At 36.4% G+C, this 22,899-nt stretch overlaps 2 protein-coding genes across 2 annotated transcripts; one reads left to right on the top strand and one right to left on the bottom strand.

Annotated features, from left to right (window-relative positions):
• Positions 1–922: 922 nt before the first annotated feature.
• LOC120291837 lies at positions 923–1,854 on the top strand. The gene is made up of 2 exons (XM_039309588.1): positions 923–1,000; positions 1,147–1,854. Exons 1-2 carry the CDS (start codon positions 923–925, stop codon positions 1,852–1,854), a joined length of 786 nt encoding a protein of 261 aa, XP_039165522.1.
• A 10,869-nt stretch (positions 1,855–12,723) lies between these two features.
• LOC104437423 (homogentisate phytyltransferase 1, chloroplastic) lies at positions 12,724–19,461 on the bottom strand. Its single transcript, XM_010050360.3, has 13 exons — positions 19,032–19,461; positions 18,680–18,727; positions 17,891–18,138; positions 17,704–17,787; positions 17,540–17,614; positions 16,938–17,021; positions 16,212–16,301; positions 14,698–14,799; positions 14,072–14,167; positions 13,901–13,972; positions 13,717–13,812; positions 13,315–13,419; positions 12,724–13,001 (listed from the first exon to the last, which is right to left on the bottom strand). Exons 1-13 carry the CDS (start codon positions 19,081–19,083, stop codon positions 12,960–12,962), a joined length of 1,194 nt encoding a protein of 397 aa, XP_010048662.1. The 5' UTR covers positions 19,084–19,461; the 3' UTR covers positions 12,724–12,959.
• Positions 19,462–22,899: the final 3,438 nt, after the last annotated feature.

Here is a 22,899-nt window from a genome sequence, read left to right on the forward strand (position 1 = left end):
GGTAGATCAAAAAAAGAGATGTTTGCCTGGATTTTGGCCAGAGTTGATTCTAAGCTAAATGGTTGGAAAGAAAAGCTTATCTCCAAGGGCGGTAAGGAAGTTCTGATCAAGGCTGTTGTCCAAGCAATTCCTTAGTATGCTATGGCTATATTTAAAATCCCTACTTCTATTTGTAAATCTGTGGAAAGGAAAATTGCACGCTTCTAGTGGCAAAATAATAGCACTAAACCTGGTATTCACTGGACGACTTGGGAAGCGCTTAAACAAAGTAAAATACATGGGGGCCTTGGCTTCAGGGACCTTTTGGCTTTTAATAGAGCCTTACTTGGAAAGCAGGCATGGCGTTTAATTCAGGGACCTTCATCCCTGTGGAGTAAGCTATTTAAAGGTCTCTATTTTCCATCATGTGCATTTACACAAGCTGAGAAAGGTTGTAGACCGTCCTGGGGTTGGCAAAGCCTGTTAGGCGGAAGAGATGTTATTCTACCCAATCTTAGATGGGCAGTAGGAGATGGCCGCACGATCAATCCGAGGACTGATCCTTGGTTACCAAGAGGAATATTAGGTGGTCCAGTTCAAAGAGATGAACCTCTGTTGTTAGCAGATTACATGAATTTCAGTCACAATACATGGAATGATTCTCTATTATGCAGATTTTTTTATGATTCCATTGTCGCAGAAATTCTGACCATACCAGTCAAACCTAACTATATTTCCAATCAACTTGTCTGGTCTGTATCTACTGATGGAACATATAGTGTTAAGAAGGGGTACCAATCCATCAGACAGAGCCAAACAGCCCTAAGTGGCATTTCTCCCAATGTAGCCACTGTTTCAACCCATGCTCGGGAGCTGCTATGGAAACGAATATGGAAGTTGCAAATTCCTCCAAAGATTCGCCTATTTCTATGGTCTATCAGCCATGACGCTCTACCGACCAAGCTTAATCTATTTCATCAACACATCATTCCGGACAATATATGCCCTCTCTGTTCTACAAGTACACCAGAAACAACAGCACATATTTTTTTATACTGCCAATGGACAACAAATATCTAGTCTCATCCCCAAATCAATATCTCGATCCCTACAATACACATAACTCATCTTCGAGATTGGCTTGGAAATTTGCTGTCAAATAATCAGAACTTACCTGATTTCGGAGTGATCGTTGCAATCTTGTGGAACATATGGAAAGCCATAAATAATTTCATCTTCCGGCACCACCTTCTTGATCCACGTAGGGTGGTAGATCAGTCTCTTGCAACTGCTCAGGCAGCGCCGTCGTCCTCTATCGCAACCGGCACCACGAATCAATCTCATATCAGTCCAGCAGAACTCTGGCGACCCCCAGAACCTGGAGCCCTGAAAGTTAACATAGATGGGGCATTTCAACTGGGAGGTTCTGAAGGGACTATGGCCTGCATCTTGCGGGATCATCATGGGAGTTTCATCAATGGACTTACCCGAAGTTTTCCAGCTTCGTCGGCTTTGCAAGCCGAATTCCATGCACTGTCGATAACTCTTCGCTACTTGATGGAGAAGAAGCGAGCCTCTGATCGACTCGTGATTGGATCAGACTCCAAAATCCTCGTTGATTCGGTGATGCACCTACTGGATCCGCCATGGGAGGTTCGATCTCTATTTGCTGAAGCTGCGGCTCTTCTTCGTGAGTTCTCCAATTTGGGAATTAGGTTTTGTGAAAGAGGGGCGAATTTTGGGGCGGATTGGGCTGCAAAGGCTCATAAGTCCGGTTCTCTTCCCTCTAACTGGGCCTCCTCGCCTCCTTCTACTTTGTTAGATATCTTGTATGCCGATGCTCTGGCGGCTAAGTGTAATATTCACTCTTTCTAACTAATATTAGTTGCTTTTCCGACCAAAAAAAAAAAAAAAAAAAAATCTCTAGGTCAAGGTTGGAAGTCCGTCAAATGCTTACCAATTCTATGCATGAGCTATAATGTCCTTTACCATATATTCACCTACTTTTCCAAAATGAGATTAAACTAGGACGCGATCATTGGTCGGAAATGTTTGGCATTCGATTGGTCCACTCCCAATTATGTCAGCAGAGGCGAAGATCCTCCGCACCGTCCATAAGTTCCAAATTTCCAATGCAATAGTCATTCTTTTCTTACACGACTCATGAGCGTCTTAGTGCGTATAATATTTATATCCAATTACTACATCACACGACATTGATAAATGAGGGGAAAAGAAATTAAACTTGTAAGCGAAAAAAATCTATTTTCTTTTGGGAAATTTAATGGGATTGCTTTGACTATCGTAGACATTTAAATCGTGAGCTGAATATTTGATCATTCTAACACTTCATGTCCATCTAACCATGGTTAGATCCAAGCCACCCAAATGGCCAATCACCTATCCAAAACACTCAAAGTCAACCAATGTGGCTTTCCATAGCCATAAAAATTAAATTTGGATCCTAGGATTAAAAACCTATATTTGATGGCTAGGATTTAGAGGCAATTCAAATATCTCTCGAAAATTTTTCCTCTTAAACTTCAACGTGGCTATAATTCATGGATATACACTCGTGTTTTGCTCTGAAATATTCAAGCAAAAAAAAACGCTCTTAAACTCTCTCTCTTTTCCCTCTCTTTCTTTTGGCGCACACTTGCTCCGCCGGCCACCATACCATTCCGGCAATTTAACCATCACGCTGGAATAGCTCCGCCGTCGCTTAAGCCTCTCTGGAGATGATCCCTATTAGTCGTGTCTCTCACGGCCAATGACAAAGGCTCCAGTCGCCAGAATCCCTCACTATTCACCGGTTCCTCTTCTTCTTAATTCGAATTTAGGTTCGATTGATTGTTGATATGAAACTCATAGGATCATCCAAGGAATCTCATAGTAAACTGGATTATGGTGAAGACCGAAGCATGAAAATACATAGTTAGGAAGGTAAATGAGGAGCTTAGAAACATTCATATTGGAGACTTCTCCGTGCATAATTTTGTGAAATTATTGTCAATATAAAAATAAAAAAAAAATCATTCAGCACATAGAGGAAGGCGTAATCCAAAGTACATAAATTATATTTTCTTTGCTGACGCAATCGATCCATTTTGTCAACGTGCGCACCCCAATTTCGCTTTTGAGTTGGATAAGGGGCAGACTGTCCAAATGCGACCTTCTTCGGGTAGTGCGGGTGCGTCAGAATAGGGTCTTACGTTTGAATTGTGCAACTAATACCGGACTTTGGTAATTTCTTCCCAGCATAGAACTCATTAAAAAAGGAGACAAACGAATTCACCATCAACAGATATTGGACTTTTGATGCAAGTGATATATACCCGGCAGCCGTGCCACGCCGAACCTGGGTCCCCCTGTGGCGGGGCCCAGGCCCTTGTACCCCCAAGGCTAGGCCCGCACCCTAAGCAACCAAGCCCGAGCTTAAGTTTCATAAGAGGACAATAAAATAAAATAATATGTGTACATTCTATAAAAGTATTTACATTATAAAATATTTAATTCGATAAGAACTTTGCTAATGATCAGACTGTCCAAATACCACCTTCTTGATCCAATTTCTTCACCATAAAGAGATTTGGACTTTTGATCCAAGTGATGCTAAAACAAGACTTTGATAATTTCTTCCAAGAGTAGAATTCATTAAAAAAGGAGACACGAGAGTTTAGCCTAAACAAATTTGGACTTAAAGCTTTATTTGTTTCACAAAAAATGAATAATTTGAAAAGATTTTCTTAAAAATGATTGCTCGTTTTGCTTATAAAAATGAACAAACAAAATTATTTTCATTGTTTACGAAAACAATTAGACATAAATTATTGTCAATAATGAAAATACTTTTCATTAACTAATTATTGCCAAGTGATACAAATGATCATTTTAAAAAAATATTTTTCAAATTATTCATTACATGGCCAGTATTTCTTGCATATACTGATCTCGTAAAAATATTCTACAAAAGTGGTGTTATTAATACTTGTTTCGAGAGTTTTAACCATTTATTTCCTCACCAACTCTCAAATCAAAAGGGTGGATGAGACTACTTGTGCAGGTTTTCTTCATGTTGACAGCGCACAGTCTAATTTCCGTTAATTAATACTTAAAGAGAACCGGTTCAATATTCTAATTTAACTGTGAAAGGCATAATTAAATGGAAGGAGAGTTTAGAGAACCATCAAACTTTTTTTCCCTCTTTTCTTGACATTTAGGCTATATTTGGCAGTCGGGATAAAATTTAAGATAGTATAAAATTTTACCTTATCCTGTGTTTGGTGCCTGCTTAAAACAGGATTAAGTTGGATTTAAGGGCAGAATAAAATTATCTCATAAATGAGGTGAAATAAAAATGGATAGAATTTTTAATATCTATAATAGAAAAGTTATTTTCTCAAATAACAAACTTCTTAAATTAACAAAATTAAAATTACATTTCAATATAAATAATATTTGAATTCTAACATAAGAAGTTAAAAATAACAATTTTTTTTAAAATTTAATCTTATTTTTATTTATATATTCCAATTTAATTTTATCTTATAATATAAATTCAATATATAAATATAAATATTACATATTTTGGATATTTTAGGTATATTCGTGTAATTTACTATATAATAAAATAAATTTAATTAGTGAATGATGGAAGGGGAAGATAAAAATAAAAAAAATAACTAAAAAAGAGGAAAATAAAATAAAATAAAGAAAATAAAAATAAAGTAACAAGAGTGTCAAGAGAGGTTTCTATCATCTCCATTTCTAAAAAAATTTGTTCGTTTATATGGATATGTTGTTTATATAAAACAATGTATATAATATAATATGAATATATTCGATTCTATTACTGTAATTATCAAACAATAAATAGAATAAACAAAATTCTCAGATTTCATATCATATTCTGTTCAATACTATCCTAGTTAAAAATCTAGATAACTAAACGTAGCCAAGAGTAAAACAATCGATTTGGAAAATGAATGGCATTTTACAAATTATGTGGAGAAGTTCCAGGTAGTGCATCAATGCCACTACGTTAGTTCCAATTTCACATTAAAAACCCTCAAAATATTATTATGAGCTTGGATATTTAACAACATAGTGGTAATTTTTGGTCCATTATTAGTAAGGAGAGACAAAATAATGCTTGGGTTTGTAGAAAAATAAATGATCGAGTAAATTCTATTTTGTACATAAATTTTACCAAAGAAAGTCTATAATGTCTGTCGTGTCTTTTTTTTTCTTTTTCTAAAGGCGAGTCTGCCATGTCATATGGCATGTGGATAGTCATAGAGGAAAATAAAATAAAAAAATGAAAAAGAAAACAAACTCTTATTAGGCAACACTAATTAAAAGAAAACAACATTTCCTTTTCTACAGTGACACATTTCTTTGAAAATACACTGAAAAACAAAATTTTTAATTCAGCAACTCGATTAGACAAGCTTACATTATTATTTTGACTGTAGACTTGCATCTCTTTTAAACTAAAACACTCTTCCCTTCATTTTCTTGGCATATCTCTCCGTCGAAATTCAGATTAGTAACCTATTACACTTCAATGATGGGAAAATTGATCATTTAATCCTAAACCTATTATATGGATGCTAATTATTCTAAACTTTTCAATTTTACTAATTTACTCCTAAATCTTTACACAAAATTATAATATAATCCTTCCAGTTAATTTTCGCCAAAAATCACTCACTTGACAATCTAATAATCGCCGGCCATCTTATATAGCACACCACCACATTTAAAGAAAACGTTATTTTCTTTGATCCGTCTTACTTGATATGGGCTATATTTTCTCGTTTCAATATTTATTCTTTTTATCAACTGTAATAATGATATATAAATGAAGAATTAAAATTGTCTAAAAGGTTCTAAACATATTGCAATTTTATCAATATAGTCCTAAACCTTTCAATTTTATTGATTAAGTCATATATTTTTTCACTTTTTACGAATTGAATTCATCTTATCAATTTTAATTTAAAATCACTAATATAAACATCAACCGCCTTATGTGACACAATTGATACTAACATTGACAAATTTTAATAATTTTAATTGTTTTTTAATTTTTATTAATTTGTATTAATTTTTTTATTTTTCCTTTATTTATTTTCTTCTTTTTTTCTTTTTCCTTTTTTCTTTTCTCTTCTTTTTTTCCCCCTTTTTCCCTTTGCTGGCAATCATTGAGCCTTGTCAATGGCCGGCAAAGTTCACTGGCCTTGGATACCCGAGCCTGGGTTGGAAAGGGCAAACCCTCACTCGATCTATCAAAGGGTTACCCTCACCTAAGGTTGTTGATGGCCAACAAAGGGAAAAACATAAAAAGAAAAGAAGAGAAAAAGGGGAAAAAAAGTAAAGAAGAGAAAAGAGAAGAAAAGAAAAAAAAAAAAAATTTTAATAAAAAATTCAATAAAAATATTAAACTATTATTAGAATTGTTGATATGCTGATCATGCCTCATAAGTGGCCATCATCTACATTTATGATTTCTGACTAAAATTAACTAGATTGACTCAATTGATAAAATTTAAAAATTTAAAACTCACGCCACAAGATTTTGCCATATCATTTAATATTTAGTATAATTTGGTAAGCATAGCATCACTCTATAAGAAGACCCAACGGATCTTCATGTCTATCTCTTATATAGTTGAAAAGAAGAGTTAGAAATAAGAATACGGAAGAGAGAATTGAGAAATTTTTATATAATTTGATATATAATAAAATATATTTGCCTATTTATAAGCCTTATGAGACACTATCAAGGATTATACATATCAATTAAGATATGCACAATCAAAGGAGATATCGCACAATCTCAAAAGACACATATAATCAATAGAATTACTCTAATTATTTTTAGTATAGGAAAATATTCTAGACAAGAAGATAACATGGAACAAAGAAAAATGATTTCACATTTTAGCAAAACCCATGCCGTTATGAGGTAGAAATCAATGGGATGGGTGGTGGAGACGATGCGGCGAGAGGCACGAGCAGTATGGGCTTGACAAGGCCGACGGTGGGGGAAGAGAGTGAGAGGGAGAGAATTATTTATGTTGGCCAGAATTGGAATTTGATCATGTGCAGTGAAAAATAGATAAAAATGACACGTGTCTATTCTGAGTCGCATCAAGTTTCGATGTTCTTCCATTGTATTTTTCTCCAATCGAGAATTGCCTCTTCCCACCGCGGCAGGATGCACTTCCGTGGTCAAATCTACCTGATGAAAGACAAATGCAACTTTGCCTCTTCTCTTTCCTTCACACATAACTTTTGCGACTATTCCATTTGCTTCTTGATTCTTGATCAAGATAAGATCGAAGTCAAATGAAGCAAGCAAACCGGCCATACGATGACTGCAATAACTGCTCAAAAGCTTCCACGAATTTGCTGGCTTTCCATCTGTGAACCGCCCACCACCATGGTCGTGCATTTCCTTTCAAGTGAATTACACTTGAACATCCACATGAAACCCGGCGGGTGTTTATCCAAAAAGTTTTAATCATACTATATGGCGGTTTATTCAGTTTTAAATAATTTTAAATTTAACTAATTTAATTTTAAATTTTTTAACGATTTTCTAATGTAGTCATTATGGTCAATTTTAGCCGAAAATTGTTGATATAACTATTGTTCATCCTCTACATGGCAATGCCAACATTGACATAGATTATTTCTATAGTTTTTAAAAAATCTAGTCTTTTATACACTATATTCTTTTTTATTTTATTTTCTTTTCTTTTGGGGTGCCCCATCAGCTCTTCTAAGAAGATGAACAATGGAACAAAAAAAGAAAATAAATAATTAATTAATTAATTAATTAATTAAATCTAAAAAATTGTCCACATAAGCGTAGTCATGCCATGTTGGACAATTGGCAACCACGTCAATGATTTCTGACTAAAATGGGTTATGAAGGTTATATTGGAACATTATCAAAATATTTATGATTAAATTGGTCTAATTAAGAAGTTTATAACTGAATTAACCACCACATAATAAAATTTTTGGACAACTTTTCCAAAACCTAATGCTACCCGTCCACACCTTTAAACAAGTGTAGACTGGAAATATAAATTTGGCGGCCCATAGTACACTAAGGAAAAAAAAATCATATGAAGGAAATTTCGTGAGATAATAACAATATTAATATATTAAAGAGAGTGATTTATGAAATATTTTGCACCAGATAGATCTACAAAATATATATATATATATATATATATATATATATATATATCCTTATTTTTTAAGTAATTGACAACATGTTTGAATTATGTTATAACTTTGAAATATAAACATCATTTTACCTGAAGAATGCACAAACAATATACAAAAGCAATTGTTATATAACTCATGTAAACTTTACACACTTTAACTTGATGAATTAAGCATTTTGGGTTTATAGTACACTACAATGAATAGAATATGATACCTTCATTTTGGGTGTCTAGAGCTTTTTAAGCACCCAAATACAATACCTTTACTATTCTTTATCTTCTTATATTTATCATTTAATGATATTAAATCATTATATTCATATTTCACATGAAAAGCATCATGCTAGAGAGATTTCGCAAAAACTTCCTTAATTTTAGCAAATAAAGAGAGTTAATTGTCATGAGATCATTACCAAATAGAGAATTGAGAATTTCCTTTTTTATGAACAAAGCGAACTTATTTTCTTTTATTTTACATTATTAGGTAATATAACAAATATTATGGCTTTAAAATGCTGCATTACCAGAGCCATTCTTTTTTATCCACGATTTGAGAACTTTAGTTCAACTTTTGTGGGATGAGAGAGAGAGAGAGAGAGAGAGAGAGAGATGTTCCGACAAAGAAATTTCTCTTCAAAGTTCGTGTGCAATGATCTCATTGCTCAATGTATAATTGAGATTTTTATCTTCAAGGTTGTTGGTACCATGCATTTTTTTATAGTCTATGTAAAAAGAAAAAAAAATCTGGTTATATTCATTTTGTTTAAATAATTCTCAAGCAAAAGTAACGTCTGGCTACTCCATATGATATTGATATTTTCAAAAATTATGATTACAAAGAATGTTAGACATGAGTAAGTGCTAATGGTATTTGTCTATCGCGTTAGGCAGTCCTTTCAACAGCCAAAAGTAAATTTCAACTCGCTAAAACCAACGAAAGCAACACATAATTTTCCCTACAAGAGAATAAAAGCAGTTCTGTTATGTCTGGATGACTTTTTCAAAGAAAGACCACATTTATATTCTAGTTTATATGACAATGCCATCACTTTTTATTAATAGTAAGCAAAATTTTTTAGTTACAAAATGGATAACAAAATTAAATAGAAGAGAGATTCGTTCATTTTACCTCCAAATCTTCCTCCCATAGTATAGAATCTAAGAGAAACCGTCGAAAAGCATTTCCCCTTTTCTTTTTCAAAGCAATTGATTATTATGCTAGCCTTTATTTCTAAAATAACTTATTTTACCCGTAGTCATTCAAATATCTTTTTCATATAAAAACTCTTCTCAGAGACAGAAAAAGGAATTTGGATCTTTGTGTATCATGATCAATGAATTTCAAATCTAATAAAATTTAACTATAGATGTCGGAATCTCTTATGGCTCTTTTCAAAGTGATTTAAGATTCTCCCAAGAGATAAATTCTGGATTTGGAGTGTCTGGATTGATTGATGCGTCTAGATGGACTCCTATGAAACAATTCGGATGTCATTCATATGGAAGGGTTCTTATGCATCTCTGCTAAGTCAATTAGAATGAAATCGCATCCTTTTCCTTTCCTTCTTTTCTAAACTTGATCATGGGTCTGGGGCGCTGGGCCCGCCTTTGCACACCACACCCAAAAGTGCGATTCGAGTGGATGTGAGCAAGAGCACTTCTTGGGTGAAGGCCCGCCCACTTAGGCTTCGTCACGACCCGTCCCGAGCAGAATTATCGACCTCGCAATGACAGAGCACGCGAACTTCGTAAGATGGAACACCCTGGATGAGAGGAAAAAAGGAAAAGAGAACCACGGACACCTGAGGCATGGCTGGCACCGGCGAAGGGCACCCTCAAAATCAATGTAGATTGCGCAAAATTGAAGGATTCACTGGAATGCTCGATTGCTGCAGTAGTTCGTGATTGGAAGGGGCGCTAATTCGTGGGTTTGCAAGATCAGTCTTTGCTGAGACTGTGCAGGCCGCGGAAGCCCTGGGTGTTCTTCAATGTCTTCGACTTGTGGATACAGAGCTTGACCGAACAGTACTTGGTGTTGGAAGTAAAGAAATGGAAAGTGATTGCACTCCTCTGGTTGAATGTCTTCTTAATAGGGAGCACGGTGTAAGAGTTTTCCTAATGTAGATTATATTAATTGACATTGTAATTTACCGTTTTTATGGGATTGGTTTAATGTGAAATAAAAGGTTTATTAATTAGTCTAATATGAACTGACAAGTGTGGGCAAGTTAAACCTAACCCATAATGAAAGGCCTAGTTGGAGACTCTATAAATAGTTCAAGTCTCCCTTTAACCCTAATTCTCACAAGTATCCTTATAAAGCGTTTACCTAATGCTAAAGGTGATGTGTCGTCTTTATAAATAGTACTCAAGTCTCTCCTCTAACTCTAATTCTCACAAGTATCCTAACAGAGCGTTTACCTAGCCCTAAAGGTGAAGGGCCATCTCATTGAGCTAGTTATACATAGGACAATAGAGGAATGACTTGTCATGGAACATCGGTTTTCCGCTTCAAGAACGATTGATCTCAAATCAAAACAAGTGTGTTAATCTTTCTACTCAATTATGTGTATTCTTTTTCTGGTTATGAAGATCTTGGAATTGCACGTTTTGCATCCAACACATGACTCATGGGACATGAGGGCTAGGACTGAAGGAATGCAAGACAATTTTGGCTCGACTCGATTTTGTGCAAATTACCCTTTTTCCAAAGGAGGCAAACGAGCTGGCGGATCAGGTGGTTAAGGCACAACGGAAAAAGAACTCCCACTCCAATTGGCTGTCTTTTCCTCCGCAATCAATGTTGGATGTTTAATTTCTGATGTTAACAAAATTGTTTTAAGTTAATGAAGTTTCCAGTTTTTTCAACCAAAAAAAAAGTCCACCCATTCACACCGGGGCTTGAAGCGCAATTTGAGCAGCCACGAGACCAACGAGTTCACATTTTGCGATTTTCTGGATCCTTGTCCGAGAACCTGTTGATGGTTGTCCAGAGATTTCAACAGTGGCCAATTTCTTTCTGCTGATTGATTATTGACAAAATAAAAAGACGTTGTTGACTTGTGTGTTGGTGGGCGGTGGAGGTTCAGACTTATCTGGCGTAGATTAAGCGCGCGTCATAATTCGACTATGACTAAGTTTGATTGATTTCATACTTTAGTAGGTCACCCTTGCAGGTTCTGACTCGCATCTTTTCTGATTGATAAGATTAGCGGGCATCCCGTGGACTTTAATGTCCAGCTATCCAAAGGAAAAGACACCTGAGCATGCAAAAGGAATGAAAACTTCTTCCGGAGCCATGTACGAAGGAATAAACTGGATAATGTCATTTTGATAAGAAGGTTTCTGACCAAATACTGTTCGCGTGTCGTGATGAGGGATCTGAAATTTTAGATTCTGAATCACACCATAGAATATTCGATTGACATTAGACACGATCATAACAAAAGTCCCATGACGAAAATGCACTTTAATAATAAAACTTTGATGTGGTACTTGTTAGCCCTTCCATCAACTCGGTTAGCTTTTCTTGAATAGAATATATAATATTAGTTCTTTTTCTCATTGTGGCAAATCATCTATAATGTCTTTAACTTGATCATTAAGGATGCTAATGATAATCATTTTAGCTAGAAATTAATTTCTCGAATATTAAAATTTTCTATTTTTAATCCTAGATAAGTTTTTAAATAAAAATACACGCTTGATAATAACACAATTTTTATTCTCAAAATAAAAGTTCGTTTATAATGACACAATTTCTCTCTCTCGGACGACGGCGGGCAACCAATGGCTGACAACGATTGGTGAGGGTTAACAAAATGGCAAACAACAAGCAACGAGGGCCGACAAATAGCGAATGGCGACTAGTAGGCAACGAGTAGCTATGGACGGCGAACAATGGGTGACCAACGAATGAGGAGTGATAGCTGTCAATGGCCAATGACTGACTAGCAAAATACAACAACATCTAATGGTGGCAAATGAGCGGCCAACTAATCAAATAGAGAGCGATGAAAAGAGTTTTTATTTTTCATTTCCATTTCAGAAATAAAGAATTAAAAAATTCATACTTCTTATTTCTGTTCCGCACCTATTTTATTAATTAAAAATTTGTTCTAAAAAAAAATGAAATTGCATTACAAAACGAATTTTTATTCTAAATCTAGTTTTAGAACAAAAATAATAATTATAGAATAGAAATAAAATGGTTATCATGCACGCCTCCTTAAAATTCATTTGTTGTTCAAAGCAAAATCTTGATTCTTGTGCCCCCGGATGTCTTGTGATGGTTCAGGAAACTCTAGTCAATTGGTCAAGGAATTAACACGAAAATAGGGGAAAGGAAAGGTCCCAAAAAAAATGAAAAGGAGAGACGGTTTCTGATGCCACAACGCGTGACTATGATATAATTAATGACCAAGATATAATGCCCAGCAAGGGATTCCACTCGTGACGTTTTTCAAATTCCTACTTTTCCGAACAGAAGAAGATATCGATACCGCAGAAGAGATGGCTGCATGCAAATTCGCCAACAATCACAATTCACGTAGTGGGACTTGTATCAGAGCCAAGCTGCATCGCAAACTCTAAACAATTGCAACAACCTTTCCAAATGTCTTATTACATCATCCATAAAATGTGGATAGCGTGCCAAAAATTCGGCAGACAATCGATTTCCCTGCAGCAGTCCGAGGAATACATCGTTTAGAAAGTTGTCGCCACAGAAGTCACTCACCTCACTAAAGGGATAAGCAAGTACTCGGCATAAAATAGCTGCACCACCACAAGAACATCAGAGATTGGAGCAGTTAGGAAGTAGAAAATGTCGAGAGAATCCCAGTACAGCAAAAGCACTAGCAGAAAAAAAAAAAATTGTGAAGCTCGTTTAGGATGAGAACACCCAGAACAGATATCGTGACGATAACAATACGGATATGGATGGGAAAAATGAAATTGCTATGGCCAAGGAGGTGCAAGCATGTCGCTTGTAACCCCACCTGTGCGCAAAAATGAGCTTCTCAGTCACCTGTCACGACACCTTGCACCTCATGATACATAGCGCTATCAAATGAGGTTCGGTGATTACCTTCCAAATGAACATGTAGAATGATGTTATTGCAGCTTTGCTCTTCAGATCAACGGACTTGGCGCGACTCCATAACACAGAGCCCAACAGAGCATGACCAAGGACCTGATCCAAAATTCATGGCAGTCAACTTTATATTTATTGCAAAGTAGGTCCTTCTTAACATTAAAGCAAGAACTAGGTCCCTCAATAGCTTTGCTAGTTTCAAGATCCAAAATTTCATTAGATCAGGAGTAGTGGGACTTCTGATAGATTTCAATACTGCTTGGCCATTAACAAAAGTATAGCATGAGAAATGAACTTAGGAGGCCATTTAAGAGAAGGTAGCTGGAAGTTGAAACTCTCCTGGTAATTGTACACATCCATATTTCATCTACCGTTTGAATAGACTGAACATATTACCGTGAGGACTTTACTCCATAGACACGAAGAGACGGATCCAACAAGAATGGCCACACCATAAGCCACTTCAAGCAGTGTTATGCAAGTCCAGAATACCTGCCCAAGATTGAAACGCAAAGTTAAAGAAATAACCTGAAAACGAGCTGCCACAGAATGGTCGCACTTTGTATAAGAAACTACCAACCCGCTCTTGACCCAAGCGAACAGTGAATGATCGGATACCAAATATCTTGTCTCCATCAATATCAGGTATGTCCTACACAAACACAGACTGAAGGGTGAAACAAAAGCTAAATCTTCAAGTGTCAAGCCAACTAGTCTTTACAAAATTGTTTGGTAAGGATGTTTCTGTTACCTTAAATAATGCGATAACCACAGAGAAGAAGCTCATAAATGCAGTTGCAAATATTAGTGGCCTCGAGAAGACTGGTGGTCTTTTGAACACATGGGTCTAAAGATAAAACATGTCATTAGAATCAATACCCAAAAAGTGTGACAGGTCATAAGAATTGAAACTGAAATTTGTACCATAATTAAACAGCAACAACTGCAGACAACATGAATTCATGATACACTTCCAAACATCCATGAAAGTACTGCTACTAATATCAACAAAAGAATAAAAAGATAGCCATCTCTCAGAAGAATGATTGCAGCAGTTAATGTATCATGTGCAAAAACAGGTATGGCAAAGAAGAGCAAGGTAAAAAGTCTTCACAAAGTTATTCATTCTTCGTCAATTTCTGAAGTTTTGAAAGGATAAAATAGAAATGGAAAAGGCCCTTCTCAATTCTGGGCCACTAGGTGGTCAGTGCAAACCAAACTTTGCATAAAAAATTATCTGGTGCCCTCAATTTAAGTTTCTTCATACACAGTCCAGTTGAATGAGTTATCTAAGTGTCCAAAGAAAAAAGAACAGAGTAATGATAAACTTCCACAAATGGGAATATCTTAACAAGATTGTCCAGAATCCAGAGAAACCTGCATGTGCAGAAAAAATGCCATCTGAACAATCACTGCCCGGACAGCCAGAATACACATTGCCGCAACAACAGCAGACCTCTTCCATCTCAACATGGGTAACTGGAACATTACAATTCACAACTTAGTAAAAAAATCGATCATGGATTCAATCATGCAGCTATGTTGTAACTAATGACAACTTGTCAATTGGCTAATACAAACAAAAGTGACAATTTTAATAAACGGGATATGAAGGAAATTGCATCTTGGACACCAATTGCATCTTGGACACCATATTAGTACTAGATTCGATAAGCTTTTTTAGCTAGCATCAAACAAGAGATAAATGCAAGATAACAGCAACCTTTTTTTCTGACATGAGATGTCAGTGGAAGCAGGTTGTCCTCATAGCTAAAGGCTATTCACTTAACTAATCTGTTAATCCTTTTACATCAAGTGGAGATGCTTAATAAGTATATGATAAGAGTGCTGCGAATATTGGTGATATTGCAATAAAATTTACCAAGCTTATGCATTTATAAGCTAACCTTTGAGAGATTTGAGATATAAGTCTGTCTAAGAAAGATCCAGATATGTCTACAAGGAAACTCTTTTCGATTTGTCTAGTGCTTAAAAAGAGAGGGTTCATTTACGAAACTTATACTTCCAGTAGATTCATGACCTATTTCTACAATCAAAAGCATGATGATTGCTTATGCTTATATTGTTAATGCATGAACTACTTACATTCTGATAAATCATGAAAAGTGAGTGATGAGTAATGATGTGATGTCTATCTGCTACATCAGAAATATAAACTGTATACCGTGAGAATTGCCCTATAAAAGGATTGTGACCATGGAAGCTTTTGAGATGAAATCATTGATGTAATCACCCAATAAAGTTTAGAAGATGTCAAGAGCATAAAAAAGGACTTGAAGGCTGTAATATCTTACTAAAGCAAACTGTTTTGTTTTGGTCAAGGTTCCTGATGAGAACATGTAGCAAGTAGTGACAATGGTAAAGAATGATGCATCCAACTTGGGGAAGGATGATGCCAAATCGTGTAAGGATGATAGGTTTCACTATGAACCTTCACATACAAGTAGGATCTTTAAAGGAAAATGCCTCTCCAAAGTTCTAATTATTGTGACTTTTATTCTTCCCAGGAAGTTGGTATTCATGCACTAGCTTCTTTGAAATGAAGCATCTTAGTCAAGATAATAACGCTTCTTAGAAGTGAGACAAATGCAGAAAGAACTTTGAAGCAACATAAATGTCTGGCAAAATCTTTTGTGAAGTATGGCATATAGGATCAATTAACACTAATATAAGAGCATGCTGATGTTTCTAACCACCAAGAGGAACGTAACAACCACATAAGTCTCAATTCCACAGAACTGTTCCCTCAAAAAAACATGTTCAGTAACTTACAGACCAGTTCAAGTAAAAATTCTCCTGTAGGAGGGGGATGAAGAAAGAACACACTTCCTCCAGGGCTACGCAAGAGTTAAAGTGACACAAGTACTCACATTGATAGAATAAGCCGTTCCAAGCAAAAAACTGATAAATAGAGCCCAAAACAATGGCCATGAACCAACGATCCATCCAAGCCAAAAACTCTGACAATAAAGAATGATAATTGCATAATTAGTTAATTGTAACGTCAAGAGAAATATTCATAAGTCTAGAATCAAAGGAAAGCTGATAATTAGGTGATTGAACAGAACAAAGGAGCACATTATCTAGCTTTAACCATTCAGACATGCACCACAGATTTTCAACAATGAACTCCTCAAACAAATAAACATTAAGAAGCAGAGACAATGTAATGGAAGAAGATATAGCAAGAAACTTCGAAGCAAGATGGCCATCGCAAATTTTCCAGGACCATACCTTCAAAGTAGCACTAATCTTTTCATACTTTCCAATTAGTATACTTGAGAAGCAAATAGCTTGCTATCCTTTGGTATCACTCACAAATAAAACTAGTAGTCTTGTAGTCTTCCATAATACTCTTGAAGGAAACCTCATGCAAATTACTTTAATTATTTAATAACATTTTCAGCAGGGATAATATGTGAAAGGTAAAAGGTGAACCGGGCAAAACTGTACACAGTACACCTAGTTGATCCCAACATTCAATGGCTGATATTTATCATCGTACAAGCAGAAATTTCTGCTCATGTACACGACATTGTGGAAGCAAAGGTATGTATTTTTTGAAGTAAAGCAAACTAAGGGTTAAGTTCTGATACCATAATGGAAAAAGATGTAACAATCATGACGCCAGTTCCAACCGTGTACTCTCCTGATGCAAGCGGAAGATACGGCTTGTTGACCTGCAAGAGACAATGATGACATAACAATCGAGTGAGCTATGAAAACATTAGCATATATCTCCTATGAAGTCCAGTATAAGAATTGCATCAAGAGAATTATCATAGGTGCTCAGTCTATGTACATTTGACTATAACAGGATGTGCCCAATAAAAATGAAAAAATGTACTTTTTGACTTCTCATCAAAGTCATGGGATCATGGCTGGATGAGCGAGCATCTAGGTGCTTCAATTGGAATAGAATTAGTGCTGGACCCATAATGTATTTTTTACTTATCCTCATTGAAGTCATGTGTTCATTGCTAAATAGAAGTAAGGGTCAGCAGCTAGTAAGTAATACAGACATATAAGCCAGCAGGACACAAAAGTAGCTCTGAGGAAATCTCAGTACAACTATTTCAAACTGTCCAATGGTAAAAAAAATAAACAAATAAAACCACAACTAATACTATTCCAATTGATGAACTTCACGGAATCCATAGAAATGCAAGATGATAATAAGGTGCCCACGTTAACACACCTTGTCTATGTCAATGTCAGAAATCTGGTTTAAACCCACAATGTAAATATTCATGAAGAGGGCAGCAACAACGGCCTGAAAATTTGCAGATATCAAGGTTGTAAGTTGACTAGATCTCGGATGACAATGAACTATGCAGAGTTATAATGACAGTTAATCTTCACCTCCAGCACCCCTGTGAAAAATAAGGGAGAAATATCTGACAACTTCTGAACCGCAAGCAGAGAAACTGATATTATGCTCAATGCCTGATCAAAACAAGTGATGTTAGTCAATCACAGAAAATTCACAGCTTTATCCAATTGGAGCAAAATGGCCATAGTTGACCATTTAACTAAACAAGCACTTAACTGTGCCAATAACTGTGTGAGGACGAGAGAACCGATAAAAAGCATCAGCAGCCGTTTTTACAGAATCCCAGATACGACCGGAATTATAAGCTCCTGGCCCAGACTCAAGTGGTTGTCCAGAGGCCGCATTCACAATCCACTCATTATTCCTTCTCCGGGTAAGGGCAAGTTTTTCCTTAATATTTGTAACATGAGATCTAGTATTGTATGCTCTGAGGATGTCCCTTTCTCTGCTCTGTGAAACTTGTGCTACACGAGAAATTGCAATTCCATTAGTAACATTACGGAAAGAAGGTCTAAAACTAAAAAGGAAAATTACATGAAGTTCTGAAAAATTCAAGCAGGAACCATTTGCATGAACTAACGCCATGTGCAATTTACAACACAATATGCTCAGAAAGATGAAAATTTCTAACATGGTTAAATTGCCAAAAGGCGTGTAAATATGCTTGCTTTAGATCCTAAACTGATGCTAACCTTATTTCAAAAGTATCAAGAATATATTGATTAGATTTTTCTTGTTTTTTCCCCTTTTTCAGGCACTAGATATATCAAGCAGATTTTTTTTTTTAAACCAAGTAACTACTGGCAGACGCTGGGGTTAAAACACCCAACGCAGATGTTCACCAAGATTAAGTTAAGTTACAAGCTATACTGACACATCAAGCAGATTAAATCAAAATTCTTTTGCATCTTTTTACCTACAACAATAACCAATTTGAGGTAGACTAGGTAATTTTAGAGGAGGAAGAAAAGCAACAAATTAGATACTGAAATCAGTGAGTCGTACCAGGAAAGCAGAACTTCGTGAAGTCGTCCCCTCTCCAATTTTTCCTGCCTACATTGACCATTGAAACAAATCAGACAAAGTACTCTCAAGCAGCTCATAAATCAGCAGAAGAACAGCTCTCCAAGTGCTACAAAAATTAAAAGAAGAGCCCCACTGAGTACCCTTGAAAGATAGCCGCCACGAAAAAAAAAAACACTGATTTCACACGAAATCCAAGATTGTGGTCTAACACAGAAAAGCGACCCTGATCAGGAAAAGGGCCGTGAACTCTTCCCAGTTAAACTGACAGGGGCACTCGAGAAAAGCCAAAGCACAATCAGCAGAAACCCAAAATCGGACCGAAGACACGTACCCGTGGAGAGCACAGAAGGCGAGGCAAACGAACGGACAAGCGAAGACTCCATTTTTAACTCCTGCTCTCTTCAAGACAGCGCGGAACTCTGGAAACTCCCGGCGCGACAGCAAAATGCAGACCAAGAAACGGACCGAGGGGGCTCTCTCCTTCACAAATTGCAGCAAGCAAAACAAAGGGTTCCAGCAGAAACCCCGTAACAAAAACGGGATTGTATCGGCTTGGAATTCTTGGGATCTTTCCTCCTTCGTTTTTCCTTTTCTTGTTCTGGGTCAGCGCCCTTTCTCTTGCTCCGGGCGTGTGGAGGTACAGGCAAGTGGAAAGCGCACTGCTCTCTGTATTCATGCGCTGCAGGAAACGAAAGAAAGAGAAAAGTTGCAGGGTCCGTGCACGGTTTTGGTTCTTTCGGGCTGCACTGAACTGCTGTTGTCTTCATGTCTTCGGGGTCTAGGTACGAATCGTTCAAGAATCAGGGCGTGTCGCTTTCGTATTCTTTTTCTTTGCCAAGGCGGGTACGTCATGTCTCCAGCACGAAAATTTCTCTAACACGAAAAAACCAAAAATATCTTATTTCGTTTGATTTCTCCGCCGAGAAGGGAAAAGAAAAACTTATGATATTTTAGGAGCTGTGAGAAAATAATTCTAGCTGTGGGCAATCATAAAGCTTGCTATCCTTGGTTACAAATTTCAACGACACGACACCAAATTAATAGATTCTGATTGAGGCTAATTAAGTTCGAGTCACTTCTTGTCGATTTGCAAGATTTGATCAACAATATAGTAATGTTCATGTCAACATCCTCCCAGTGACAGGCGTTGGGCACAAAAGTAATTTGCACAAAACGCTCGAATTAACAAATTAGTATTGATAGATGAACCGTTTAGACTTGATTATTCAAAGATTGCTCGATTTATTTTATTTTCTATTAGGATTTTAAATTGATAATTTTGGAAAACTATGAAGATGGTGTTTGTTTTGATTTGGTGATGCTTTGTGGACAGATTAACTTCAATGGTAAATCATTATCAGAAAAAAAAAATGAGCATATTTCCTATCAGGATCAGATTGGCAAATTGATTTCATGGAATGGTGGGCCATGTAGTCATGATACACGATTCGCATTGCCTTAAACTACAAATTGTGAAGTCGTGTTTTTGTTTGGTAAGTCGATACAATTAGGGGAATTGACTTACCTGATTTTGAAGTTGGACCGGATTGTACAATATGGTCGAGTTTCCAGGTGAATCCAAAAACCAGCATTGATGTCTTTTCCTTTTCCTATTCTCTATAAGATTATAAGTATTGTTACATAATCTAAACTCTCATTATTTAGTGTTTTGGATCTTTAATCAACGAATCTCGATGGAAAGACGTTAAAGATATGATAAAATATAATCAAGTATCATTAACTTTCTACTAAAAAAGTATCAGTCTATCTAGTGATTTAGTTTCACGCCTGAAACAAAAATCGGATCAACAATCACCAGCTCTAAATATTAAGAATCAGGAATCACTCAAAATTAGCCGATTTAGTACTCTTAAAATACTAGGGCATTGCTTCGTACTCTTTTTCTTTCTCCAGCATGAAAACCGAAAAATATTTTATTTCAATTGATTTCTCCGTTGAGATCAGAGAAAATTTTGGATTTTTTAGGAGGAGTTGCGAGAAAATAATTTTAATTATAGGCAATAACAATCCTTACTTTTCTCGGTTACAATTTTCAATACCACACAAAATTAATAGATTCTGATCGAGGTCAATTGAGCTCGAGTTTACTTCATGTTGACACACCAAGTTACGATTTGTGTCAACCCCCCTCCCTCTCCAAGTGCCAAGCACAAAAGCGATTTATATAATCCGTTCGAATTAACAAATTAGTGTTGATATGTGAACTGTTTAGACTCGGTTCACTAAAAGATCGTTCAATTCATTTTATTCTCTATTAGGATTTTAAATTAATAGTTTTCATGTACTATAAAAATATATTTTATTTTGATTGGGTGATAATTTGTTGACAAATTAACTTAAATTGGAAATGCATTGCAGGAAAATGTGAGCATATTTCCTGTCAGCTTCGCGTGGGCAAGTTGATCTCGCTTCGAAAGGGTTTATTTCATGTCATGGTGGGCCATGTTATCATGTTACACGATCTGCTTTGCCTCAAGCTACAAATTGTCAAGTCGTGTTTGTGCTCCATAAGTTGATACGATTTAGAGGTGAGTAGTTATGGGGTGAGGCCCGCCTTAAAATCAGATAACAAGATTTTTTTTTTTTTTAAAAATCTTGTGGAAATGGGAACTGACCCACCTGATCTTGAAACGAAATCGGACCGACCATATGGTCCAATTCCATAGATGGATTCAAGAACTGGTGATGATATCTTTTCCTTTTTCTACTCCCTAGAAGACTACGTGTTGTTGCGTAGCCTAAACTCTCATTCTTTAGTATTTTAGATCTTTAATCAATGAAAATCTCAACAAAAAGATGCTAAAGATGTGATAAAATATCACCAAATATTATTAGCTTGCTAATAATAATAATAATAATAATAATAATAATAATAATAATAATAATAATAAGTATCGATTCGAGTGGCGTGGAAAACGGATTCCTGAAAAATCAAATCGATACTTTGAACAATCAAATACCAAAAACGAACGTGGAAATATGCCCGGGAAAAAACATATAACACCGATCGAAAGATATATTACAGAGACGGACATACTTTGTTTGTCATAGATTAAGTACTGTTGCAGTATCAGAGGAATCGTTTAAAGCCCTAGAGTTCCGTTCTTTAAGAGGGAGTATATTGTTTCTAAGGGAAGGAAGAAAAAAAAAGCGTACTTTCTCTCTTAAACGCTACTACAGATGTGTTTGGGAACTACCTTCTCAAAGCCCCTTGAGCGTGTAAAGGCCTTTGAGCTAAATATTTGGTGTTTGGCAAATTTTTTTTACTTGCTTTTGCCAAATGCAAGCCTTCAAAAGGATGAAAGCCTAAGGCAGATTAGGGGCTACCTTGGCTTTTGTTGGCTTACAAGTTAGTGAAAATTTTCTCTTGAAATTGTCCTTGCTAATCTTTTGTTTTTCCAATTTTACCCCCAATAACTATTCATCATCTTCATCTTCTTCCATTCTATCTACTAAACATGACCAATGTCTATGTGTGGTCGCCAACGAAGGGTAGGCGGTTCAACAAAAGGCGGGCGGTGCAGTGAAGGGTAGGTGGTCTCTAGGGTCCCACAATCCTTCGACAAGGGTTGCCATGCGGAGGATGCGGCGTGGTGAGGGTCACGACGACCTAGATTGTGCATAGATTTTGTGGCGCAATCTATTTCGCGGCGACCAGATCGAGCACCCCTACCACCTCTACACGGAGGTCGTGGTGTGGTGGGTTGTGCAGCCGTTTGATGAGGGTCGCCACGACCAAATCAAGCGGCCTCGGCAACCCTCAATCTAGGTCATTGTGATCCTTGCCGGAAGGTCGCACGACTTGCCATGCCGCAACCTTTGCGTGAAGGTCGTTGGGACCGCTTGATCTAGTCGCGGCGACCCCGATCGCGACTAGATCACGTGATCCGCGTTGTGGTGACACTTGCTATGCCACGTCCTTCGCACGGCGACTTTAGCCAGACGATTGCCCTTTGCTGCATTGCCTGTTGCCAGACCACCTACCCTTTGCCGACAACTGTTAGCTCTTCGTTGGCAATAACCAGCCAAGCTCTTAGTTGGCCAACTCTCTCCTATTTTTCTTTTTCTTTTAATAACAAAAGTCTTTTGCAAATTTAATTTATCCAAACACTATTTTGCTCAAAGATATTTCACAATGGACTTTCACAAATACGATTTACTAAACATAAATTTAAATT

The sequence above is a fragment of the Eucalyptus grandis genome, chromosome 3 (genome assembly GCF_016545825.1).
Source record: "Eucalyptus grandis isolate ANBG69807.140 chromosome 3, ASM1654582v1, whole genome shotgun sequence".
Lineage (NCBI taxonomy): Eukaryota > Viridiplantae > Streptophyta > Magnoliopsida > Myrtales > Myrtaceae > Eucalyptus > Eucalyptus grandis.